At 35.9% G+C, this 24429-nt stretch overlaps 1 protein-coding gene across 2 annotated transcripts; it reads left to right on the top strand.

Moving 5' to 3' along the window:
- The first annotated feature begins 207 nt into the window (after positions 1 to 207).
- Positions 208 to 23935, top strand: LOC124405008 (vacuolar protein sorting-associated protein 13B). 2 transcript variants are annotated; one of them, XM_046879597.1, is made up of 52 exons: positions 208 to 446; positions 1033 to 1245; positions 1897 to 2074; positions 2258 to 2339; positions 2610 to 2785; positions 2887 to 2990; positions 3117 to 3369; positions 3461 to 3648; positions 3781 to 3990; positions 4090 to 4228; positions 4310 to 4427; positions 4512 to 4654; positions 5074 to 5246; positions 5373 to 5552; positions 5662 to 5947; positions 6107 to 6269; positions 6701 to 7103; positions 8018 to 8153; positions 8244 to 8411; positions 8487 to 8716; positions 9225 to 9435; positions 9525 to 9729; positions 9811 to 9988; positions 10150 to 10482; positions 10782 to 10985; positions 11072 to 11187; positions 11685 to 12009; positions 12096 to 12218; positions 12538 to 12651; positions 13499 to 13768; positions 13856 to 14506; positions 14715 to 14810; positions 14870 to 16151; positions 16243 to 16325; positions 16394 to 16572; positions 16724 to 16928; positions 17068 to 17232; positions 17363 to 17524; positions 17613 to 17812; positions 17905 to 18055; positions 18191 to 18341; positions 18409 to 18582; positions 18658 to 18815; positions 19028 to 19159; positions 19259 to 19343; positions 19425 to 19805; positions 20022 to 20429; positions 20733 to 20909; positions 21041 to 21211; positions 21801 to 21994; positions 22074 to 22418; positions 22996 to 23935. In XM_046879597.1, the coding sequence occupies exons 2-52, from the start codon at positions 1159 to 1161 to the stop codon at positions 23224 to 23226; spliced, it is 11277 nt and encodes a 3758-aa protein (XP_046735553.1). In that variant the 5' UTR covers positions 208 to 446; positions 1033 to 1158; the 3' UTR covers positions 23227 to 23935. The 2 variants fall into 2 exon arrangements, with proteins under 2 accessions (XP_046735553.1, XP_046735555.1); XM_046879599.1 differs by lacking the exons at positions 208 to 446; positions 1033 to 1245; positions 1897 to 2074; positions 2258 to 2339 and adding an exon at positions 2385 to 2403 and having other exon boundaries at positions 18661 to 18815; positions 19259 to 19805.
- Positions 23936 to 24429: the final 494 nt, after the last annotated feature.

Below are 24429 nucleotides of genomic sequence, written 5' to 3' on the forward strand. Positions count from 1 at the left end.
TAAGCGTAAAGTTTACTGAAAAATTCCCGACGGCAAATAAATGAACGAAAAATCCCTAGGAAATAGACACCGCCATTTTGTACCTGAGTAGTTAAAAAAGCGAATCTGATTGGCTGCGGATGGCCATCTTGTACTAAATTTCACTCTAAACCAATCACAATTCCAGGATCACGGAACCGATCGGAATTAATGATGAATGAACGTCAAAAATGTATATGAGTGTGCCTTTTAATTGTTGTCTGCTATATAATTTTCTGTTGAATAAATTGATTGAAAAACACATTCCTTTTTATGAAGCGCATACATTTTGACTTTTGAAAATGCTCATATCTCGAGTTTGTATAATTTTAACAACTGGCTCAGCGAGCTAGGCTGCGACTAGAACGGAAGCAACATTGAAGAAAAGTTGATATTTTGAGGTTATATCATCGTGTTTTCGTAACACGGTATTTGAGACACGTATTCATACAATATTCGTACACGATACAAATAATAATTCTCGTGGCTTACGATAATTTTAATAATAACAATTACTTGAATCTTTAACTGCGCCAAGTTCCACGTTAGATAAATTTCATCATAACATCTTGGACATCTTCTATACAACTGCATTTAATTCCACATGGACATAGTATAAAATGACAGTTACATTTATAAACGTATATTTAAATTCTGAATTACTCACCACACGTCTTGTCAGACAGCAGATGATATCTTGACTTGGAATGAGCAACGAAAAGTTCAAGCTGATATATTCCTTGTCCTTGAAAATGTCCAATTCCATTATTTGCACAGTTAACAAATTACATCCATGAGTAATTGAGGTATTACAATCACTGTGAGAGGAATGACCATAGATAGGCTCATATCATGTTTGCAAATAATCTTATGTATTCTGATTTTCCTCATGATAGCAACTAACGATTCGGTATATGAGATATGAAATGGAGGAAAAATAGATGATTTTCATACAGCTATGTATGTATTCAATATATGTGACTATATGAATAAGTATGTAATTGAACATTTCAGGTACAATTGTGAGTCACAGATAATAAAAATTCGCAGTCATCTGGCAAGTCTAAACACACCATAGTCTTTCGAAATTGTACGGAAGTTTGCATAAAGCATGTATAGCGAGCAAAAGCTTCAGCTACAATGTTCAATTTGGAATCATATATAACACCTGTTATACTCAGCTATGTTGAAAAATATGTTAAAAACTTCAAACCGGAACAGTCGCAGGTTTGTCTTCCTATTATACATTTCTGACAGATTCATCGAAGAATGGCAATATTCTGAACTATTATAGCGTATCCCACGGTCATGCAAATTCCGGATAGTTAAAATATCTTGGGATCCATGACCTTTTTGAAACACGTAAAAGGATTTTATAATTCCATTTTGCAAAGCTCCTCAAATGTTTCACTAAATTTATCATTAATGAAAGTTCAAATCTTGTTCTACATCAAGACTTTGTTTTGTTTTAGAGTTGTAGCCGGAAGTTTATATAATTTGAATATGAAATATCTACAATCACGCAATTTCAGCGCATGCCAATAGTACTTTTGAATGATTTGTTTTTTATGCGGAGGTTTCTGTTAGTGACGTTAATGTAATGAAACGTCGAAACAGATATCATTATCTAGCAATTATAGAGTCACAAAAGTTGGAGACGATCATTCATAATATGAGTGACTTTTTGCTTTATATTACAGTTCACTGAATCTCAGATACTCTTAAATTTATCAGTAAACAATTTTTTCTAAAATTGGCCATTGCACAAACGCTACGAACTACAATCTCATTTTATATATTTCTGCATGAGAAATTCTGATATTTATAAACTACTGGAAACTACTTGAAATACTGGACAAAAATTTTTCCGTTTCATAGGTTTCGTTGTGGGGTGGCGATGCCTCATTTCAAAACCTAGACTTACGGTTGGAAGTTTTAGAAGAACAGCTTAATCTGCCATTCAGCTTTGTCAGTGGGCATATCCATGAGCTGCTCATTCATGTTCCTTGGGTAAAAATAACTTCAGAACCAATCGTAGTGACCATCAATACCATAGGTGATAATAATAAATTCTCTAAATACTTATAATAAGCACATTATTACATATTTTTGGAATTTGTGTTACGAGAGATATGTCAACGCAGCTTTATGATGCATTTCATTTTTTCAAAACTCAACATGTGCATCGCTTAATTCACATCACATCGACCGACTAACTTCACATTTTGTACAATTTCAGAGTGCATTTTAAAGCTTAAGGACGAAAACCAGGCAGATGCCAATACACGCAAACCAGCGAAGAAGAAAAAGGAAGAAAAAGAGTATTACACACACTTTTTTTATGAGCATTTTCTTGCCAATATTTTGCACACAGTATTGATCAAAGTAGGAATTAAGTATTGTTAAAATTGACTGTGAAAAAGGGAATTTTTTTTTAACGAACATTGTATTTCCAGGCCAAATATTTTCTTATGTTTTAAACAAAAACTAAGTATTTTGAACGTGTATGGTGTAGTGCAAATCTTCAGCTGGCTTATGCAGTTGTAAAATATGAATAATGACAATGATACTGATCTTAATAACACCAACAGGGAAGAAGCACCTCCTGGATATATAAAGAGTATGGTGACAAAGGTCGTTAACAATATAACGATCAATTGTAACAACTTGATACTGAAATATGTCGAAGAAGATATAGTTTTGAGTGTGAACATCAGATTCCTCAGCATGCAGACTGTCAATAATAAATGGGAACCAGCATTCACAGGTAATCAGTCTAAAAAGATTGACGGCTGGCTTCAACTTCTGAACCCCTTATTCAAGAATAAGCAGAATGATAATGAGATTGAACCTTTCCCAACTTTGCAGATGTCAGCAGTTATGAAGTTCTTCTTAGGAAGGTCATAACAATACAAGATCTAACATTGTGTTTAGATAAAATGGATGCATCGGGTAAAATCGAAGTTTATCAGGTAAAAACGTTTGTTTTTGTGTATAAAAATTGTGTGATAATAATGTAGAACTTTCACCAACAAGGGCAATGATTTAACAACAGAAAGGATAAAACTTTAACATGATATTATCCTTATTTTGAATAGGATCCCGTTTTGTATCGGTGCTCAATGATCATACGGCTTATAGTAAACTATCATAGTAATACGGCAAAACGTGCTTCTGTAACGAGACTCGACTTACACTGTGAAAAAATGGAATTCAGTATGACAGAGCAACAGATTCCCATGCTGCTCCGATTAATAGCATTGGTAATCGCTTTACAAAGTAAAATGTTGCCATCCAGTAAAGAAAGATCGTTAATATCCATGGAAGAGGGTATTGAAAATGAGCACGAAGGTAATAATACTCAGAGCGCCTTACGAATTTTCAAAAAAGTAAAAAAGAGTTTGTGATGTTTTATCACAAAGAAATCCATTACTACCTTTAGATGATTCAGAATCAGAAACTGCTTCGCAACAGGAGGGCGGAAGCTGGGCTGGTTGGGCTTGGAACATGGTCCCATCAGTTTTGCCAGTTCACTGGGATAATGATTGGTCCAGTGAACAGCTGATGGCATATACTGGTCACACGATACACATGGGCTTTTATGTTGACGATGCAACTGTAACTTTCAAGGTCTGAAAAATTATTGCTGTTCGACTTTTATCTTCAGATTAATCAGTATCACAGTATTGAAAGTTGAGAGAATAGACATTGATAAATTTTAGATACATTATTACAAGTCTACCGAATGCGTCTGTGTTTTAGACAACGGACAGCGTGAAGGAGCAGCTGTTTTACAAACCGCGCAAAATTAGGTACAAGTCGTTTATGTCGCTAAAGTTGAATGGAGTTGTGATAGATGTATTGCATCAAGACATGACGTGGACCAGTATGCAGGCCGGACTGGGTAGTATACATCTGTTCCCCAGAGGGTCGTGCAGTTGTGGTCACCCAGAAGTTATAGACGGAGTACAGGTGAAGTTTCAAGTCTGAAGTGTAGAACTTTACTTTTACTGTCGGTCGGCAAGTGGCATGCAATTATCAAAAAACAAAGTTCAATTATTATCTTCTTAGCCGCCTCTGTACGTTACTGCTGGAAACGTTGGCAATAACCATTTGAAGGATTCTTTATTCGACGCAGAAGCTGTAGAGAACAAAGAGAAAAAAAGGGTTTATAAGTGTGACATCGAATATTATCTTGCAACTGTTACTGGTTAGTCTAACTCATATTATTAGTATTTTTAATGCATATAAAATTGGTATATTGGTATCGGTAACTGCATTCATGTTTCAGTGGAAAGTTTACTAGAACGGTGTCCAGCCTTTGTAATGGATTATGTGTACCTGATTGATTTGCCCGATGACATAATGCCAGAGAAATTATCCGAATTCAATTCGAACTTTGAATACAGGTACGATTATTATTATTTGGAAGGTTTTTCTCTTGGGCATAATTTTGTAAAACTTGTTATCAGTGTGAATTAATTCACTTTCAGCAATTTCCATGAGCGTAGAGTAGTGCGATACGTAGTTGGTGATTTAACTGTGCGGATGTGCTCAGGTCTATTTCATCGTTTAGAATCAATCAAACAAGCCGCGATGAAGTATGATTATGAACCTTACATAGTTCCAAAACCCGGTAAGTAAATCTTAAGTCAAGGGGATAAGTATCATTAGATGGCTGAAAAAATTGATCATTTTTGGGCTTTTATATTTCAACAACGAATTATTCAATTTGATTGGATTTTGCGTTGTTCAAAAGTATGTGAACTGAATTTCATTTTTATTTTTTAATACGAAGCATTGTTGTTAACAACATTGTCAGTCCTTTTGCTCAGTGACATGTTTTGCGGTGTCCACGATATCTCAAAAAAAGTTTATAAAACGAGCTCGATCTAAATATGTTTGATTAAAACAAAGCCCAATGAAACTGGAAAATCGATTGCTGAGGTATAAATTTCCAAAATTCATCCACTTTTTTAGCTATTTATTCATACATACTCCTTCAAATCGAACGTTTCAGCAATATCTCTGCAAATACCGAACACCTTTTTTCAGAGCCAACCATCGACGAGTTGCCTCCAGTTACAGTTGAAGAGTACGATGCTCTGAGGGAAAATATATCAAGGGTTGAAATAAAGCTGATTTTAATCAATGGTTCTGTTGAATTGCAATTAGCCGACCACCAAATAACTGGCTTACCTCGAAAAAGAAAACTTGTGGAAAAAAAGGTGTCGCGGGTGATCTAAATAGCGCTAATTATCCATGCTACAACACATTTATGTGTTGACTTATTCTTATAGATGCTTTATCATCACTGTGAATAATGATTATAATGAAATTCACTTGCCTTTCAGACGGCGCCACTAACTCCTGCACTATCTGATGATCCGGTCTTGAGTATAGAATGGGATAAATTATTGATAGACATAGATCAGCCAATGTATCCACACCGTTTGGTAGCATGTGCATGCAAACAAACCGACTTGCCTCCAGACATGTTGAACTCTTGCCACAGGCTTATAAATGGGGTGGTAAGACAGCTTTGTATTGTAATCGATCTATATTCTATGAAATATATATTGAAGAATTAATTGACATGTATTCTCAAGTCGTAATTTTTTTCAATTTCAACAATTACAGGCGCATAATGTCAAGTGTCAGCTTTATTTGACCAAAAAGAGTCGGACAATGTTGGTTATGCCTTTCGGATTTCGGTATTCAATGAAAATGCTGCTCTATCCTCAATACTGGCTGAGCCTGGACATGGACCACGTATTTCACCATTTTCAAATCGATGGTATCACAGTCACCGGTACAAAGATGAAGCTTATGGTCGCAACGTCAATCGCATCATCTGTAATAAATCCTGAAAATACGCTTAATCCCCTGATATGCTCATCACTTTTCAACGATGCTTGTCAAGAGAAAGGTATTGCATTAAATACATTGAATATGTAATTGGTTGCTAAATATGGTTGATGTTCTGGTCACTGAGTAGCAGATAACGTCAGTCGAGGCAGATCCAAAAAATAGCGGCTACCAAAAAACTCAAATAAACTGCTACTTGATTTCGGTTTTTGCTTTACAGATCCTGTGTATCTTGAATTATGCTTGGAAGGCATAAGTGGAAAGAGTATATCGTCCATCGCAACAATTTCCAACGTTCTTGATATATCTTCCGCTAAGGTATTTTTACTCAATGATGTTCAACAAGCCTTTGTTGTTTCTGGCCCTGAAAGTGATCATTCCAGGTATAACAGTTTAATTATATTTTTGATACCATAATTTTCGAATGTCATAGCACATACTGAAGAAAGTATAATTGTACCTGATTTACTTAAAAACATGTTGAATACAATTTGCCAACAACTCTCTGCTGGTCCAGTATAAGACAGCACTTGACCCTTTAACTTCGAACTTAGCAAGTTCAAAAAAAAAGTAGCTGTAATCTTTAAAAAAACATCTTGAAATGCATGTTGATAGTTATTTTTTTAAATCAAGAAGATAAATTAATGAAGATATCTAATATTAAACTATTGACAAATATTTATTTTAAATATTCAGATATTTTTTGGTGAACGTATATAGAATAGAAGGAAAAAATATTGAATTTTATATTGGATGAAACAGACTTATTATATCTGATATTACTATACCTGACATCAAAACTATTCTTATGCAGCGACGCAGATTCAAAACCATTATTAACAGCTGTGGTCCAGTTTTCAAAAGATCCAAGCAAACAATTCCATCCACCAATTCTGTCGTTCCAAGTATCAGAGATCAGAGGCTCGTTGGATCCTCTATTTGCACAGTGGCTGCAGTATCATCCAGTTTACTATAAATTGGATCAAGTTGACATACCTCAGTCTGAAGCTAGCGTCCAGCTACGAACGCCTGAAGAAACATCGCCTGATCCATCTGTACGTAAGAAAAATTTTCCAGGCATAAGTCAGAGTGTTCATAGCTCGTCGGATCAAGAAAAACGTAAATCTGGGATGACTTTGGATGAATCTAATCCCATCTCAAAAGCTGATGACCTACCAAAGTCGGAGCACAAAAGCGAAGCTTTATCATTGCAATGTGTAAGTATGCTCATGTTAAACGTGAAAAGCCACTTGCTTCGATATGTTTCGTATTTTCAGATCTTTATTATACCGTAATATAATACACCATCTGATTTACTAAATGGTCAAAAAAAAGCCTAAATGATCACTTTGATAACATGTTACACTATGTTGTTGAAATAAAAATTTTTTGGATTCCCAATTGTAAAGAATTTTTGATTTGGTCTCAAAATTTTGTATCCGTTATCTGACCGGAATTGATAATATTATACTTCAATATATAGAAATATCTTGGCAACCATATCTACTCTGATTAATTTTACCTCTGCGAGGCCTGAATGAACGATCGTATCGTGATATTACTGGAAATAAATACCCTAGACTGAGATTGTTAAAAAGTTCATGTAAATTACTTTACTGAAAATTCCTTTCATTGTAGTTCAGATGTAATTTGTGATCATTTTGAACAATTTGGAGAATGAACTTTTTGCATTTCATTACTTGAACCTTTCGATTGCATTTACTTCTCTGTCTGCAATATCATTCTCACACCTTTCACACTTTCTAAGGATTCAAAACATCTGATACAATTCTACTCTATTTCCCACAAGTCAAGGTTGATATTGAAAAAAAAAATGAATTTTCCGTAAATTACTCAGCATGAAATTTATAATAATTGAGTCTAACGCGTAATTATTTTTTAAAACAATATAATGATTTCATCATTTATTCAGGCCTCACATAGGTAAAATTATTCCGAGAAGTTGATTTGCCAAGATATTTTGATTATTAATTGAGGAAAAAAAAAATGTTATCATATCTGATATTACACAGTTTTTTTTACCAAGTTTTATAATTCAAACCATATACGGTAAATAATTAGGTATAATAAAAGCAGTGTGCCCATCAGAAAATGTAATGATTGATGGTAGAACTTACAGAAAATGGGGGTATTGGACAGGATAGTCGATTGGTATCCGGAATGGTGTGGACTTGTGTTAAGTGGCTGTATAGGGCATATTGTTGTTTATATCCCAACCGCGACAATGAGTTGCATTGGCGTCCATGGTACGTAGAAATTTCAAACCTTGACTAATAATAAAAGAATTTGAATTGGAATATCATGTTGGAGTGTGGTTGATAACGTTCTCATCTTAGGTATTGAACAAGCAAAAGACCAAGCCTTGAGAGAAGATCGAAATCTGCAAATTCTAGTCATAAAAACACCCTCTCTCTACCTCAATTCAGTGAATATGCAGGTCGAAATTTTATCGTCTTATATTAAAGATTTACCTGTGAAATTACCAAGAACAATGTGGAGCCCTGGTAAGTTGTTAATAATGGAATAATGACATGTATTTTTACAGTAATTATTTAATGCAATTTCATAACTTATTATAGCAACTCAAAGTTTTCCATGGACAGTAAATGTGAATGATTTTCATTGCTACACACTTCAAAGAGAAACACAGAAGAATTTTATCAAGAAAGTTTCTCTCAATGCTACCGTCGGATTAACTGCCAAAACTTCATCAGAAGCTTCTGCAACATCGGGCAACAAATTGACAGCTCTAAGCTTGTGCGTTCACGTCGACACAACACCCATTACTGTTTCCATATCGGAAGAACAGGTGCGTAAATATTGAAGTCTGGTATTTCAGGAAGTAAACCCACCTTGAAGAAAGTTTTTTTTTCACCTAAGAGTTGGCGTACCACAATGGAATATTTTATTAACTCAATTCTTTTATGGAAAATGACTCACATTCCAAATTAGAATTGCGCAAAATTTGAGATTTCTCCTACTTTTTCTTGCATGATTATAGCCAGAAGTAGTAAAAGTGATTATCTTAGTATAGAAATCATATTATTTATTAAAACTTTTTGACATCTCGTATGAATTTTTTTAAATGATGTCATTTTGATGCAAATAAATAACACTTTGATGTATGAATGTATGATTTCTATGTTTCTGCGAGTATAATACACATTTGCCTTGAATCGAGTTACTAAAATATTCTAATACTACACACTAACCCCTTAGATTAATCATCAGTGATGTCTTAAGCCAGAGAAATCTTTTCAAAAACAGGGAATAGTGTGTATGAAAAATAATGATACAGTATATTTGACACGTTTTAGGTATTATTCATGAGTAGCATTGCAGTAAATGTACTCAATGTTATGCGAAATATACACCCGAGAAGGACTAGCAAGATTATCGGAGATTCTCCAGTTGAAGTACAAACCGTTCTTCCTACATTGGCGCAGTCGAGTCCAAATCAAACATTATTCCGAGAAGATAGCACCGTCACCTCAACGATATCGACTGCCAAAGAGGAACCTGAACAGAGTAACAACATGATTATCTATTTTTGCTAAGAGTAATTTTAGTAATCAAAGCATTGCTAACTAGTAAAGTTCATTTTCTGAATTTGGTAGACACAGATGGTTTAACTTTAACGGCTTGGGTTCAATGGACGATCAACAAGTTAGCAGTAAAATTATACATAATGGGACAGCCAGAAGTTCCTTCTTTAAAACTAGTACTGGAATTGGAAGATATTATCACCTCCTTAGATCTACAGCCTGTTTATCTCAAACTGAAAACGAAGATTACAACAGCTACTATTTTTGATTATATCAAGTAAGTGATCTGAATCTCAAATTGCGCAAAATGATGTTAGATGATATCGAACTGCATTAATCCTTGTTAATTTTATGGCAGAACACCAAAAGCTCAAATTTGGGATCTTGGAGAATATGGTGGCTTAGTAATGTGTGGAAGGGAGGATAATTTAGAAAAGGGAGAAGACTCCGGCTTCCTGAGCTTAACTCTTACCAGAGCAAAATGTGGCAATGTACACACTCGTTGGGTCGCACATAAGCGTCATAAAGTGCAACGGGTAAGTCGATTAATCCATCCCGGTATAGTGTGCATACAATTAGTAAGATCCCTGGTAAAAAATTGTCTGGAATATATCACAATAAATATATATCTCTGCTGTTGCAGACTTCAGTTACAAATGTATGTTTTAATAAAACAAAAATGATGTGTCATTTTCAGATCGCATCTAAATCAGACTCAAGCCAACTCGCGAGCAGCTACATAAGCGAAGTAGTAATCAAAATGCAAATGTTGGACATAGTTTTACCCTTAAGTATTATCGGCAAGTATACGCAGCTGATTGAACCTTTCATGAGATTGACTGGATGTTCCAGCAATGATATTGTCGATAATTCGCAAGAAAAGATAGCTGCTTCATCATTCAGCAGTTTCACGAGTTTGAGAAACGATTCGTTACCGCTCGTTTATCTCGAATTCAAAGGTTGTCGGCTGATGTTGCCTGCTTCTACCACTGCTAAATATGGGCTACTTCACGACTTACTAATTATACAGGTCAAGCTATATTCACTAAGCTATGTATAATCACTAATTACAAATATATATTAGGGTCTTTCGTGGCGAAGTACCATATTTTTTCACTCCCACTTGAAAACTTGTACATACATAGCAGAAAGACAAATATTTGGGAAAGTATATGTCAAAAATTCAATTTGGAAAGATCCCTCCTGATATTCGAAGTTTTCCCGTTGGATTAGTCAAGAATTCAATTCTCTAAAGTTGTTTTCTGAGGATTATTTGGAAGAAATCATCATATTTATACCGTTTTGTAATTAATCTTGATAATACTCTAGTTAGACGGCATCAGTATTACTCCACATGCGGAAAATCCAATCTGTAGAATACCTATTCGATCAGATATATATCAACTGGCAGCCCAAGCAAATATATTGAGCATACCTGGATCAGCTGTGGAAGACCGGCAATATCAAATCAACGTGAAAGGTGTATGCGCCGACACAACTACTTGGAAAAATTATCAACTCAGTACGACTAAGGTAACTGTTTTTTTTCAGCTTCCAGATTTTATATTATACAAAAATGAACCACTGAAAAAGTGATAAAAAACATTTTTTACATTCAGAGAACCTCGCAGTCATATTTATACACTATGAATGAGAACCCAGCGCTAGAATGGAATAAATTGAGCAGCGGAAGTAGCCTAGAGCCTAGCCTCTGCACATTCCCGATTATTACAAGGTAATAGAATCTAAATATTGCAAGATATTCTGACATTTTACTGCATTTTTAACGATCTCTATGAAAATGGTTAATCGTGCATTATGTAACAAGGGAATAATCGACTTTTATTCCTGAGTTACATGTAGGACTTTATTCCCGACTTAACTTTGGACACATTATTGACTTAAAAGTGTTTTCCTATTAAGTGTGTGTGGTCTATTAGTCTGAAAATGTAGTTCAAAATGGAAAATAAAGAGAGAAAACCAGAAACACTGAAAAATTAAATTACGGAAAATATGACCTCATATTTCTCGCTAATTTGGATTTGCGGGAAATATAAGGTCATATTTCTCGTGAATGTGGAAAAAAAGTGCTACTTTTTTCCTACAGATTAAAGAAAAAAGTAAAGAGGAAATATGCCTCTTTTGCTCTGCTTTTCAAGTCAAAAAAGTGAACATTATGGTTGAATCGGAAGTAAACATGTATTTCAACATTTTTCTTGTACTCTCGCACAGGTTCGATCTCTGCCTGATCATTGCACCAGCAACAATATTTAAACCCGAAACTATTGTATGTGGTAACGCAGTGGAAATAAATTGCTTGACGGATATTGATGTGACAATAAACTTGAATCAAATCAAACTTGTTTCTACACTCAGCAACGAGTTTGAAACGTTTGTTGTTGGCACAACTAAGGATAATGATTACTCTCTACTTTCGACCAAATTACCGACTGCCAGGCAGCCTTCATGTGCGCCGATATTGGAAGAAGCAGATATCGATTTTGCTAGAGACAGTGGTGTCGATTTTGAAATGTCCAGTATAAACTCAACGATAATTGCAAGTATCTGAGATTTTTATCAATGCTAATTACCAAAATTTTTTAAATCTAAGCTATTTAAGATGAAATTGCAAAATAATTGTAGGGTAAATCAACGCGACGTGGTGCTGCTTTGCTGTCACCGTTCGAGTTTCTGATCAATTGTGGTAAAATCACATTTGTCCTTTATGAAACCAAAGAAGCATCTGCCGATTCCGAATATCATATGGTGAGGACTTATTTGATTTTCTTCAAGTCGTTGAATGATCAATTTCATGGGATATTCGTTTTTACTTCCAGTGTACACTTCATTATACGTGACCATATAAAAATTATTTCAAACTTTACGGTCTGATTTCATATTATTTGACACCAAATTCTCTATTTACCATATTTGAGTACTAACATGATACAATTAATACTAAGTGAATGATTTTAAGCTACCAATTAAGAGTTTCAAGCTTCATTTAATTGGAAATTCATCTTCTCCAGTCACATTTTAAACAATGTACGTATATACATAAGTATATTTATATGTTAAATTTCAGGATCCAAATGAAATAGATGATGACAACATGGATGTAAAACAACCATTGCTTTACGTCATGATTGACCAGCCCAATATTTATATCTCTCAACATAATCTGACACAGAAATTACAAGTACGTACCATTTGTCATCATTATACCTTTCACTCAAACGAATATACCATAGTAACAGATGTAGAATACATTCATCCGATAATGTATCATCCCCTGATATTATTCAATTGTTATCAATGTTCTATGTTTCAATTAATGATAAACGGGTCGCACTATTCGAATCAAGAGTTAGTAAAAGAGAGAAAGCCGTTTAAAAAATCTCCAAGAATGTTATTTGCGGCAATAAGTGATTATGAATAAAAAAACATCCCCATTGTGAATTAAAATATTTATATGTATAAAATATATGTAATGAGTCTGAGCAAATTTGAGAAAAGGTTTTGTAATTAGAACATTCAAAGTGATTAAACTCTGGCATTTTTCAAACGATTCTGGCTTACTTGTTTTATCTAGAGATTTATAGAGATTGCTTGAAATATTTCTTACAAATAGTTGTCTTGAGTGGATAAAAATAGATTTGTTTAAATACGGTATAACAGATGTTCATTAATAAATAATATTTCCTGAATATTTTTTATAAAATTTGTAGTCTATTTGTAGTTGTTGTTAGCAAGCAAAATGAGCCTAAGAAAATTTGAAACAGAGTTTTATAATTTTTAACGTCTTAGTTTAAAATTTTTTTCTCAATTTGTTGATATCATAGCTTGCTTTCTGAGATTTATTTTGTTCGCCATAACATTTGATACACATAAACCTGCTGGCGATTTTTTGAAAGATTTTTCTCTACGCATTTTTGATTCAGATGATAAAGCAAATTCATCCTCAAACACAGTCATAGTAGCTAATTTTAATCTAAAAGCAAAGTATTTTTATATGAACTTATGGATCACCATCATTTATCCTTTAGGTAACATGCTTCGACATTGCGGCATCACTTGGAAGCGAAGAAAAGAAACAATCAGCGTCAGTGCCTACACAGACAGACTTCGATGTTTGTTTAATCGAGACGCGAAGCGGCGATCCGCCGAATGACACTGGAATACCACCGTCTTTTGTAACAATTAAGTGCCATTGGCATCCAACAAAAAACCCGCATTACTGTGTCAACTTGGGACGACCAACAAAGATTCATTGTTCTCTGTCTAGGCTGAACTTCATCGAATCAATAACAAATAACGTAATTGTTTAATTTACATTAAAATTAATATGTCGGAGAACTATTTTGTGGTTCAATCGAGGTTGACAAATGTCTCGTTTGTTTCAGCTAATGGCGTGTTACTTGGATGAAAGTAGCGCCAAACAACCAACGTATCGTCGGAAGGATTTGAATCATCCTGCTGAACAATCGTCCTCTAGAGTAATACACAATAAGTATAACATTCCAGATCTGGACGTTTCCACAAAACAATTGGTAATGTCGTTGAAAACGGATTCTGGGTCGGAAATTGTTGTCAGCATAGCTGCACTCACTGGGAATACGTCGACGGCAATCAGACCTGAGAGAATTTACAAAAACGTTTCCTTGGATTCGTTGATAATTTCGGTTGTACTGGATGGAAATATGAAAGTCCTGTTGAACCCGTGGTGTTGTAATATCACAATTTATCTCCTTTGGGAAACATGGCAGGATATCGACACTCTTCCGCAGATACAAGTTCAAGCGGACAGTGAAAGTCTTTACCTAGACGTCGGACCTGAGCAGATAAAGATAATATCTACCGTGATGCAAGATTGCCAAATTATCGCGAACTTAGTCAGTTCGTCATTGTCATCGGAACAACAGAGAGATGAAGAAGAAAAAACTGAGAAACAATCCATGGCTTCATACTCTGAGCAACATTATAAAGACGATTTGAAAGCTGGTGCATTTCAGTTCATCGATGGTAACGGAGACGAACTCCCTTTTCCTTATCAAGTAAGCTTTATTTGTGTACAATGTAGAATATTTTGTGTGTATTATTCAGAGAGTTGGTCTTTGAACATTAAATTTTACAAACGCGTTAATAATCCTGCTCTATTTCTCGCGTAATGTTGCGCACAATCGCGTCATCATGCAAAAGTTATCTGCATTGCAATTTGCAGCACCAGAAACCGCTACAATATAAGTAAATATTTTTTTTCAGGTGGTGTTTTTGACTTGTCCGCAACAGGCAATGGCATGGCGATATCCGCAACCAAGAGCACTGACAAAACTACACGTTTCTCCAGTACCGTTCAAGGTAACGTGACGTTTTTGAATTAACCTGAGTTAGCTTGTCGAATACGATTATTTTTGCAGACGTCGGTAGTCGAGGAAGCATGCGAGGAGCAAGTACCATGTAGTATAGAATACTGGAGTGAGAGTCACATGGCATATCAGCATTACGCAGATTTTTACCTCTCTGAGACAGACAGTTACCGATTGGATTTTCCCAACAAAACACCCGCCCGCGCTGTGGCCTGTATTTGGCGGGTAGTTCTGAACCAACCAAACTGTCAAACCTATGCAAAGACACTTGTGTCGGCTCGCGCTCTTGCTGCGTGTTTGAGGATCGATTCATACTTCAACCCTACGATAGTGCCAAATCTGCAAGCTGCACTGAACATCGGTGCCATTCACGTTGCTTTTTATAACAACATCAACTCGTGCAGTTACAACACGCTGCCACCACCACTAAATAATTACACTCTGGATGTCCCGATTCCAGAAACGCAGTGCTACCTCATCTGTGAATACAGAAAGGCCATTGTCGTGCTCAACAGATGGGCAGATGGAGTGCTGATGTTCGATATAGGTGGCATTCTCAGCATCCGGGTCCTTGATTATGGACTATTGAATATGCACGAAGTTCTTGACCCGTTGGAAGGAAAAGTTCAGTTATCCATTGCCGACGCTGTTGAGCTTTCAGTCATTTGCAATCCATTCTCGTTGAAATTCAGTCCAGCAATTAGCCACACTTTAGCAGTTTCCGCGCATCTGTGGGCAATGGCTTTTGACAGTGACATTAAAAACGTTGTTGTGCTGTCGAGATACGTTGTTGCAAATGATAGCAATATTTCAATTAGATTCGGTCAGAGTGGAACAAACGACAATATTATACTCCAAACAAGACAGTGTCACTTTTACTCTTGGCGAAATGTCAACAATCAGACACTGCGCATTGCTGTCGAAGATAGCGGATGGGCATGGAGCCAGCCTTTCTCTGTTCACAGAAACGGAATACAAATGATCGATTTTGGTAACAATGGGTCCAGGAACATTGCGATTTTTGTAAACGTTACGTCGCTATCCGCCACACAGAAATTGATCACTTTTTCTGGACAGCTTATACTCACAAACCAAATGGTAGACAACTTCGAAATGAAACTAGTCAAGTACGAGGTGACTACAGAAACTACAATAGTTCCTTCAAAAGAGATACACATCATCAAGGGAAAAAGTCAGCCACCCTCAATTGTATTGGAAAACGGGAATTACATGGCTATGCGATTGCGGTTTTCAAGTTTGACTAATTTATCATGGACAGGTGACATTCCACTTCAGCCAAATACAAAGTGTAGTCAGCCGTGGCTCGTCAAAGGTAGGTATTTACTCGAGTAGTGAACTGCTGTTGAAACTTTGTATCTAATGATTTTTAACGAGGTTTGGTTTATTCGATTTTGTTATAACAGTACCCTTGCAAGAGCGCGGACAGTTTCTTAGTATTTGGGTGAGAATAGTCGTGCAATCTATTCACGGTCGGACCAAAGTGCTCGTAAGTATCAACTATTTATTTGGTGGAGCAGCGACATTGATAGACCGTTCTCATTTTTCTATTTACAGGCTGTAATAAGTCCGCTTTATATGATTCGTTCCTACTTGCCTGTGCCAGTGAATGTACAGATGGAAACTCCTTCATTGAAAGTTTCGTTATCCGCGAGTGTCAATGGCAGAGGAGAAAAGCAGCAACTGTACTGTCCTGGAACTTTTGAACATTTTCATCAATTGACTTTTCAACTCGAGTAAGAGCTGTTCAACTCTATTCACTTTACATACTACACCACAATAATCGTGGACACTGATAAAATACAAGAATATCAACAGAATGAATCATAAGAATTTCGGATCTACAAACCTTATGTAGAAAAATTATTGTTTTCATGTTATTGGCAGATCTGGTATATCTGCGTCAAATCCTTACGTACCACTGTCGTACAGCTCGGTGGATCAGAGGAAATTTTTTAAAAGGCCAGAGAGCGAGGACATCGAAGTCATTTTAAAAGAGTTACAAATGCAGAAGGATAAAATTCAGTGGCCCTTCCAAGGCGATGACATGCTCGAATGGGTATCGGCAGAACAGCCTCAAACGCATGTCCAAGTATGAAAAATTTTACTCTAATATTATCTGGATTATTTACTACAAACGATAGATTATTTAATAAAAAGCATGGTCACATGTGTTATTCGAGCTTGAGTATTTACTGAAACAAGTTTTATGTTGGCTTAATATTTCTCAGGTAAAATACCAGGAGGCTGGACTGGTTTCTAGCACACTCTTGCTGGAGCTACAGCCATGGTGTTTCATACTCAACTCCTTAGGATGTCATCTGTCCCTTGTATCTGAGGATATCGAACTCTGTCAAGTTCCTCATTATGGAATCGTCACTCCGCCAAAACTAGATGTAAGGAAAAATGGAGTCATTAGCTAATATCGCGAAAGCGTATCAAACAACTTGGTATTCCTAGATGGTAATTCAGGAAAAGAGAATAATACATCTTTTAATATAACAATGTTCAATATTCTCACTCAAGGGAACATTTCACTTCGGTGTTGGGCTCGGTGATACTTACTACACATCTCCAGCACTTCAACTGGCTCGTCCGGATTGGAGTCAAAGCTTTTACATGCCTCGGGTTGGAGGCCTCATCCCAGTTGAGGGCAACATGAAAACGGCTGTTGACTGTGGTAACAGTGTAAGTAACATTCTCATCTCGCTGGAGCTAAAAACTTCTTGCAACCGTTGTGTAAATTTCCCAAAAACATTCATGTTTTAATCAACAGTTGTGTATGGTCAGCGTGAACTCGAGTATGCATGAAGACATGAGATTGGTGCGTGTTTCGAGCAGTCACGTAATTGCGAACCTAACACCTCAAGAAATGTGTGTAGCAACTCTTGCTGTGAACGACACATTATCCAAACTGCATATACCTGCCGATCTGACTCCATACAGCTTAAACATTCTTGCGTCCGAGGATCAGAAGTGAGTTCTGAATATTTTAGAATTAATTATTCTACTGCTGTAATTGTCAATGTTACTTTGTATTGGAGTAAAATCAATAATACGCTTTGCAGGTATGCTACTCCGATAGTGCAATGGCACTTATTGTCTGATCAACAATTCATTGAGCCAATGGCATTGTATGTATCCCTAAGTTTGGGCCATCGATGGTCTTGCCCGATAAGAGTTGATCAAGGAATGAGTCGTCGATGTCTTGCTATTCCGGTAAGTGGAAAGTTGAATCTGGACTGATCGAACACTAAACAAAATTCACAAAAACAACTTCAACAAGTATTATTAAATTGATAAGGATATCACTCTTACCCACCATTTAAATTAATAAATATAAACTTTTTGAAGAATGGATCTGCAACTATGCCAATAGTGGTTACCACACAAGAAGATAAGGGTACCACGTATATTACCATTCACGTCGATAAGCATCCTCAACTACTGATAAGTAATGGATGCAATTTCAAAATCCTTCTTGGCCAAGCAAACGCAGATTTAAGTGAGTTTGGCACTTCATTTTTCTTTACACCACAAAATGATTGATATATGAGAGAACATATTTTCAGCTGAAATATTGGCCGAGATACCCCATTTTTCGTGGATTTGTGAAATAGAAAGTGGCGGATCCTGCCACTACTCACTACCAGCTATCGGCAGTCGATTGCCTGATTCGCCAGCTTTGAGCACCACACCATTATTACTTTTGAGCGCTGTGTCAAACAACAGTAGTGTGAATTCTGGTGAGTAAGAAATTCAATAATTGTGCAAGATTATTATCAAAAAATGAATAATAATCTTATGCACTTTGTTATCAGCAGAACAGACGCTGAAATGGTCTCGAGGAGTAAGTCTCTCGGTAATGGCATCTATTCCATCTGACCAATATGTCAGGCTTCCACACCACGGAGATGTGAAACTAATCATGTACACCCGGTGCTACACAACATATGTTAACATTCTTCCAATATCACAGGTAGATCAAAACGACACATTTGTCTGTACGCACTGTTCACAATTGAAGAAGTTAGTATTGTAGAAGAAATCAAAGATGTTTTAAAAACTGATTCTTGAGTTGCGAGATATTGCTCTCTTGTTCAATGTTCTGTTATATACACGTTATGAATTTGAACCTTGTTAAAAAATGTAACTTTGTGGCAGTGATTTATACTTTTTGAACGCTCTTAGGTCGAGATATCAGCTAGAGATATAAGAAGTAGATTATTTCACAATGAAAATAGAGCAAATGATATGGAGATCATTTCTAAACAACAACTCGCCAATATCTCAGATGAAAGTATGACACCTTTGATCAATCAAGTAAGTATACTTCCTTCCAAATTTTATGCAACATACTTGAATCTTTTAAATCAGTCTCAATAGTTCGAAAATGACTGTTTCTTTGTTGCATTTTTACAGAGTTCACCTAGTTCGACATCGGTAACGAGTTTTTACTCTGCTCATGAAGAAATCCCGGGAACAGATCCGACCACATCTTCACAACGTAATATAAAACAGTTAACAGCCAAATCGAGACAGATTCTGAAAACTCGACCATTTAATGATAAATGTAATACAATTTCAGAATCTAGAGAGATGAGGAAACGTGATAAATCTATTACTGTTTACCTTCGTGGTGTAACACTCACCATAACCCAGGATATTAATGAAAATGCGCAAACCATTGAAGTGGCTAGTCTGACCATAAGTGATTTATTCATCACAATGGAACCGAACCAAAACATTTTATCCACGTGGATTTGCATCGGAGACCTGCAACTGGACAATCAAATGTTCGATCAGGGTGGCTTTGATTTTCCAGTTGTACTAATAGGCCAAAATCCAATTTCGAGAAAGGATCTTACTTTCTCTTTAAACAGCCATTTGAGTAACGTGTTTGCACAGTTACAGAAAAATTCTTTGTTATCTGTTAACATCATGTACGAAAATGAGGGTAACATATCAGGTAAGAGATCAGTGTTCACTCAAGTATTGTCTCAGACTTATTTCCGTCATACAATAACGATGTCAGTTCATTTGTAGTCACAATCATTGGCGTAAAGCATATTGCTGAGAATTTTTTAAACAATCACGATTGTTTTCTGTCCCAAAGTTTTTTTATTAGACAGTCCAGACAATTCGTTCTCAATGCACCTATTTCGATTCTCTTTTTCAATTACAGGTGTGAAGGACGTTCGAATTACGTTGGCACCAGTCAGTGCTTACATTGAGGATACATACATAACGCAGCTTTTAGACTACGCAACATCACTGGTACCGCCATGTTTTGCGATGCCACCTGATAATTTTAGAAAGTTACAGGCTATGCCAATGTTGTCCAGCGTTTACGTGCCAGACTACATAATGATGGATGCAAAAATCTTGAGTTCACCTCTAAGGCTACAAAATCTGATTATAGATCCTGTCTCTATTCTTCTTAGCGTTCATACATCAGTACGATTGTATTTAGCACTCGACCACTCTCCTTTGCACTTCGGAACATTTGACAGAAAAAATTTGCTCACCACTCCTTACAGACTTGGAAATGCATTGACAATGCATTATTTGTCTGGAGCTATATTCGGCGCTGGTAAGTTGGGAGTTTTGAAATCTGTAGTTTAGTAGATTAGTGACCACTGGTGTATAAATCTAGATTTTAGTTTATTATTTGTTTTTTCTGATCCTTCTTTATATAAGTAGACAATTATTTAAATATTTGGATCAGTGATTTAGAATCATGAACTCATTAAAAGGCTTTGCAAGTGTAAAGTTTCATCTTCTCAAAACTGACCATGCAGAGCTGTCAAATACGGAAATATTACATCAAACACTTCTGTTATAATTAAAAAAATCTTGAAAGGCAATTCAAAATCAGACCTTTTCTATTACATAGGTTGGGTCGTTGGGTCCCTTGAAATCCTTGGATCGCCTGGAGGACTTGCACAGGCTTTGGGTTGTGGTCTCAGAGATTTTGTCTCATTGCCATTTCAGGGCCTCTTACATGGACCGTGGGGTTTTGTCGTTGGTGTCACGCACGGATCTGCTAGTCTTATGAAACATGTTACTGCAGGTAAAAATTTGTATTAGGTGCTCAATGCTAGTGGCTTTAAAATTTCCGACAATCAAACTCCCAGTGTAACGAAATCTGACAAAATGTGGATGTCTGTGTTATTACATTTCTCCTATTCTTGTTATGTTCAGGTACAGTGAATTCTGTTACCAAATTGGCATCAAGTGTAGCCAGAAATTTGGACAGGTTGACTCTAGATGTGGAGCACCTTCAGCGTCAAGAGGAATCTCGCAGAATGCGACCACAAGGCATGGCCCAGGGTCTTTATCAAGGCCTGACAGGCTTCGGGATGAGCCTTCTCGGTGAGTAGCTGATATGTAAAAGATGGTATTTCTATGTTTCAGCTTTTTTAAAATTCTCATTTCTCTGTGTTCAGAGAAACAAAACAGAATCAAATAAGTCATCACAATCATCTCGAAAATGAAAATTTGAGTTTTCTCAAAATTTCCACATCTTGAGGTCTAGATAAGTGAAGTAAAATGTATGTGAGATAGAACATGTCACCAAGCAGAAGGTTGACGTTATTGTTAATAAAAATGCTTCGTATCAGTTGATTCTGATAAAAAAACATTTAAATGAAGCTCGTTTCAGATACTTCTGAATGAAATTAATTTCACCTGAATTGAATAATTGATTGACGAGATATAAATTCCCAAAATTCACTAAGTTTTTCAGCCATCTACCCATATACGTATGTAAACGCCCTAAGCTTAGAACTGATCGGATATCAAGTTATTTAAATAACAAAATCAAAATATTTTGGTTGATTGTAGGTGTAGCTGCAACAAAACTGATATTTAAATATTTTTTTACAATATTTTTCCTTTGCTGGTGATTCAACCACTTGTACAAAATTTGAACCATACTAAAGATGAATTTATGAGTTCACAGCTGCCGTCGCAGGATTAGCTCATCATCCTCTACAGCAAGTTTGGTCAGGAGGAGCAACTACTAGAGGCCTTGTGACCGGAGTTGGTCTTGGATTAGTAGGTGTAGTGACAAAGCCATTGAGCGGAGCTGCGGAGCTTGTGGCTCTAACGGGCCAAGGATTACTGCAAGGAGCTGGATGGAACTCTCTGCCCTCTGTAAGTGAATCTGGCCACAATGTGAACTACCATTGCAATTATTCACAGTGACTGTTGGTTCACGTTTGTAATGTTCCAGCCACGGCAGAGACCGGTTGTGCAATACTCAAGCGGCTCCAACAATGCTCCACTAAGATACGCATGGCGTCTTATGCCGCTCCTGGTAGCAAGTCACGACAATATTTTGCACACGATAAACGCTGATCATGTCATTCATCAAGGTAGTAATCAGGCGGTGACTTTGGTATTGACAAGGAATGCTCTGCTGGTAGTAAATGTAGCTGAAGACACGACGGAAAAAGTATTCACCCTCAACGAACTGACCAGCATGGATCATCCTTCGGACACAACGATGCTTTGCCTGCATTGCCCTCCCGCAGTTTCACAGTCTGCAGCTCCTTCATCACCACGAGAATACCGTGAGGTATAAAAATGATTGTTTTATCGATTAAACTGGGAAACAGATGAACAATATTAAGGATAAATGGGCTACACCACCTGAATCAAAAGTTCAGGAAGAAGTAAAAAGCGTTTAAAAAATATTTGACAGCATTATTGTGCCACAGATGGTGAAGAGAAATGGGACACCATTCTTCTTGTGTGATTAGAAATGAATCCCAGCAAATTTGAAAAACACAAACTAAAATATCAACGATTTGGACAAGTTTTATAATTTGAAAAAAAAAAAAAAAAAAAAAATTCAGAATCCGATGAAAAACGACAGAGTTAAATTATTTCGAACATTACAATTATAAAACCTTTTCTCAAATTGGTAATATTTCGGTTTTTGTTGATCGAATTTGCTTAAATTTATCACTATCACATAGTAGGGATGCCGATTCATTCATATTCACCAGCATTTATGCGAATAATGCTGCTGGAAAATGTATGCAAGGTTTTTTCTTCTTAGCCTAACAATTAACTCACAATCAGAAAGTACAGCGAAGCTATCAGTTTTGCCTCAAATTCTTGTAGAAGATTAAGTTAAAAATTTTTTTCAGATGGATCAGGAAATGAGGGCAAGAGTCGAGGAGTTTGTTCGAAGCAGCAGCACTGGTTTAGCCAGTTTGCCTACGGACAGTGACGCGCAATCGGATAGTTCCGAACCCGTAATGCCCGCTGCTGATAACACCATTACATTCTACGTTTCACCCGAATCACGAAACTATTTTCTTTCCTTGTTGAATGTTACCAAAAGACAAAGCCAAGGAAAAGGATTTCAGGTCTTATAGGGTACATTTTGTTAGATAATTGAAGTATTTCTGGAAAACATATCCTAGGATATGGATTTAATAGTTGTTTGCAAAGCCTGCGGTAACAAGAGTTACATTATACATATGTAATTTAAAAAACATTGTTTGGGATGTAAATTTTGTAAATTTTGGTCAGGATGTTTGACCAGAGATTGTTGTTGTAACTTATCGTACGGAAAATATGGCCGTCTGGCACAAGAATTTATCAAGCACAAATATCTGTATATTTTGCGTTTTTCATCATTCCGAAACTGAAACTACTACGGAATCGAAAATGACTTATTGTCAACAATCCTGGTGGTTGAATAAAAGAAATAAGAAACCGTCATTTCTTCATTTTAAAAACAATTTTTTTGACTTGCGATAGTGTTTTAAAATTAAAAAGTTATTGTAGAGAGAATCGATTACTAGTCGAATGCTTTTCTGTGATAAAGACTTCAATCATTTTATACTTATTAGTTTCTAATAACTTCAAATAATTGTGTAGATAAATGAACAGTTCAATTCGCTTGAATTTGCCAGAAAAAAGTTGCATTTATAAAAGAAATCGCTTTTAATTTGATCGCATCAGGGCAGTTGAAACATCTAATTGATTTAGAATGTATTAGGGTTCATTTCAAATTTCTATGCTATTTCTGAATGAATGTGCAAAATTTTCATGGTGATGGTTAAAATCTATGTACATGGCTTTGGGCTTACTTTTTACGCCTGAAACAAAAGGGCCAATATTGAAGTTAGTAACGTTGAAATAATTAAACGTTGGAAAAACAAACGCTATTTTATAAGTTTAGAATAACTTTGAAGCAGTATTGAGCACAGCTGAATTACAATTTATATTCAATTACATGTTAATTGCATTTTAATTACAAATTACGTGTGTAATTCGTAATTAGGAAAAAAAATTAATAAAAGTTATACTAAGATTTTGTAATCAGGCCGAAATAAAATACAAATTACATTAATATTGCAAATATAATTTGTAATTTATCAACTACAGTTTACCCATCACTGCTTTTAAATAGCAGAGTTTGTAAAACAAGAATATATTTTACTGTATTATCCGGTTTACTGAATAGACAATTCCAAAGTTGCGAAATAACTATATTTCCCAAAAAATTTCACATAAAAGTTATAAACTTTAACATCATTGAACCAAAAGTTATGTACTTCCTCAAGAAAAAG

This window comes from Diprion similis, chromosome 3 (genome assembly GCF_021155765.1).
Source record: "Diprion similis isolate iyDipSimi1 chromosome 3, iyDipSimi1.1, whole genome shotgun sequence".
NCBI lineage: Eukaryota > Metazoa > Arthropoda > Insecta > Hymenoptera > Diprionidae > Diprion > Diprion similis.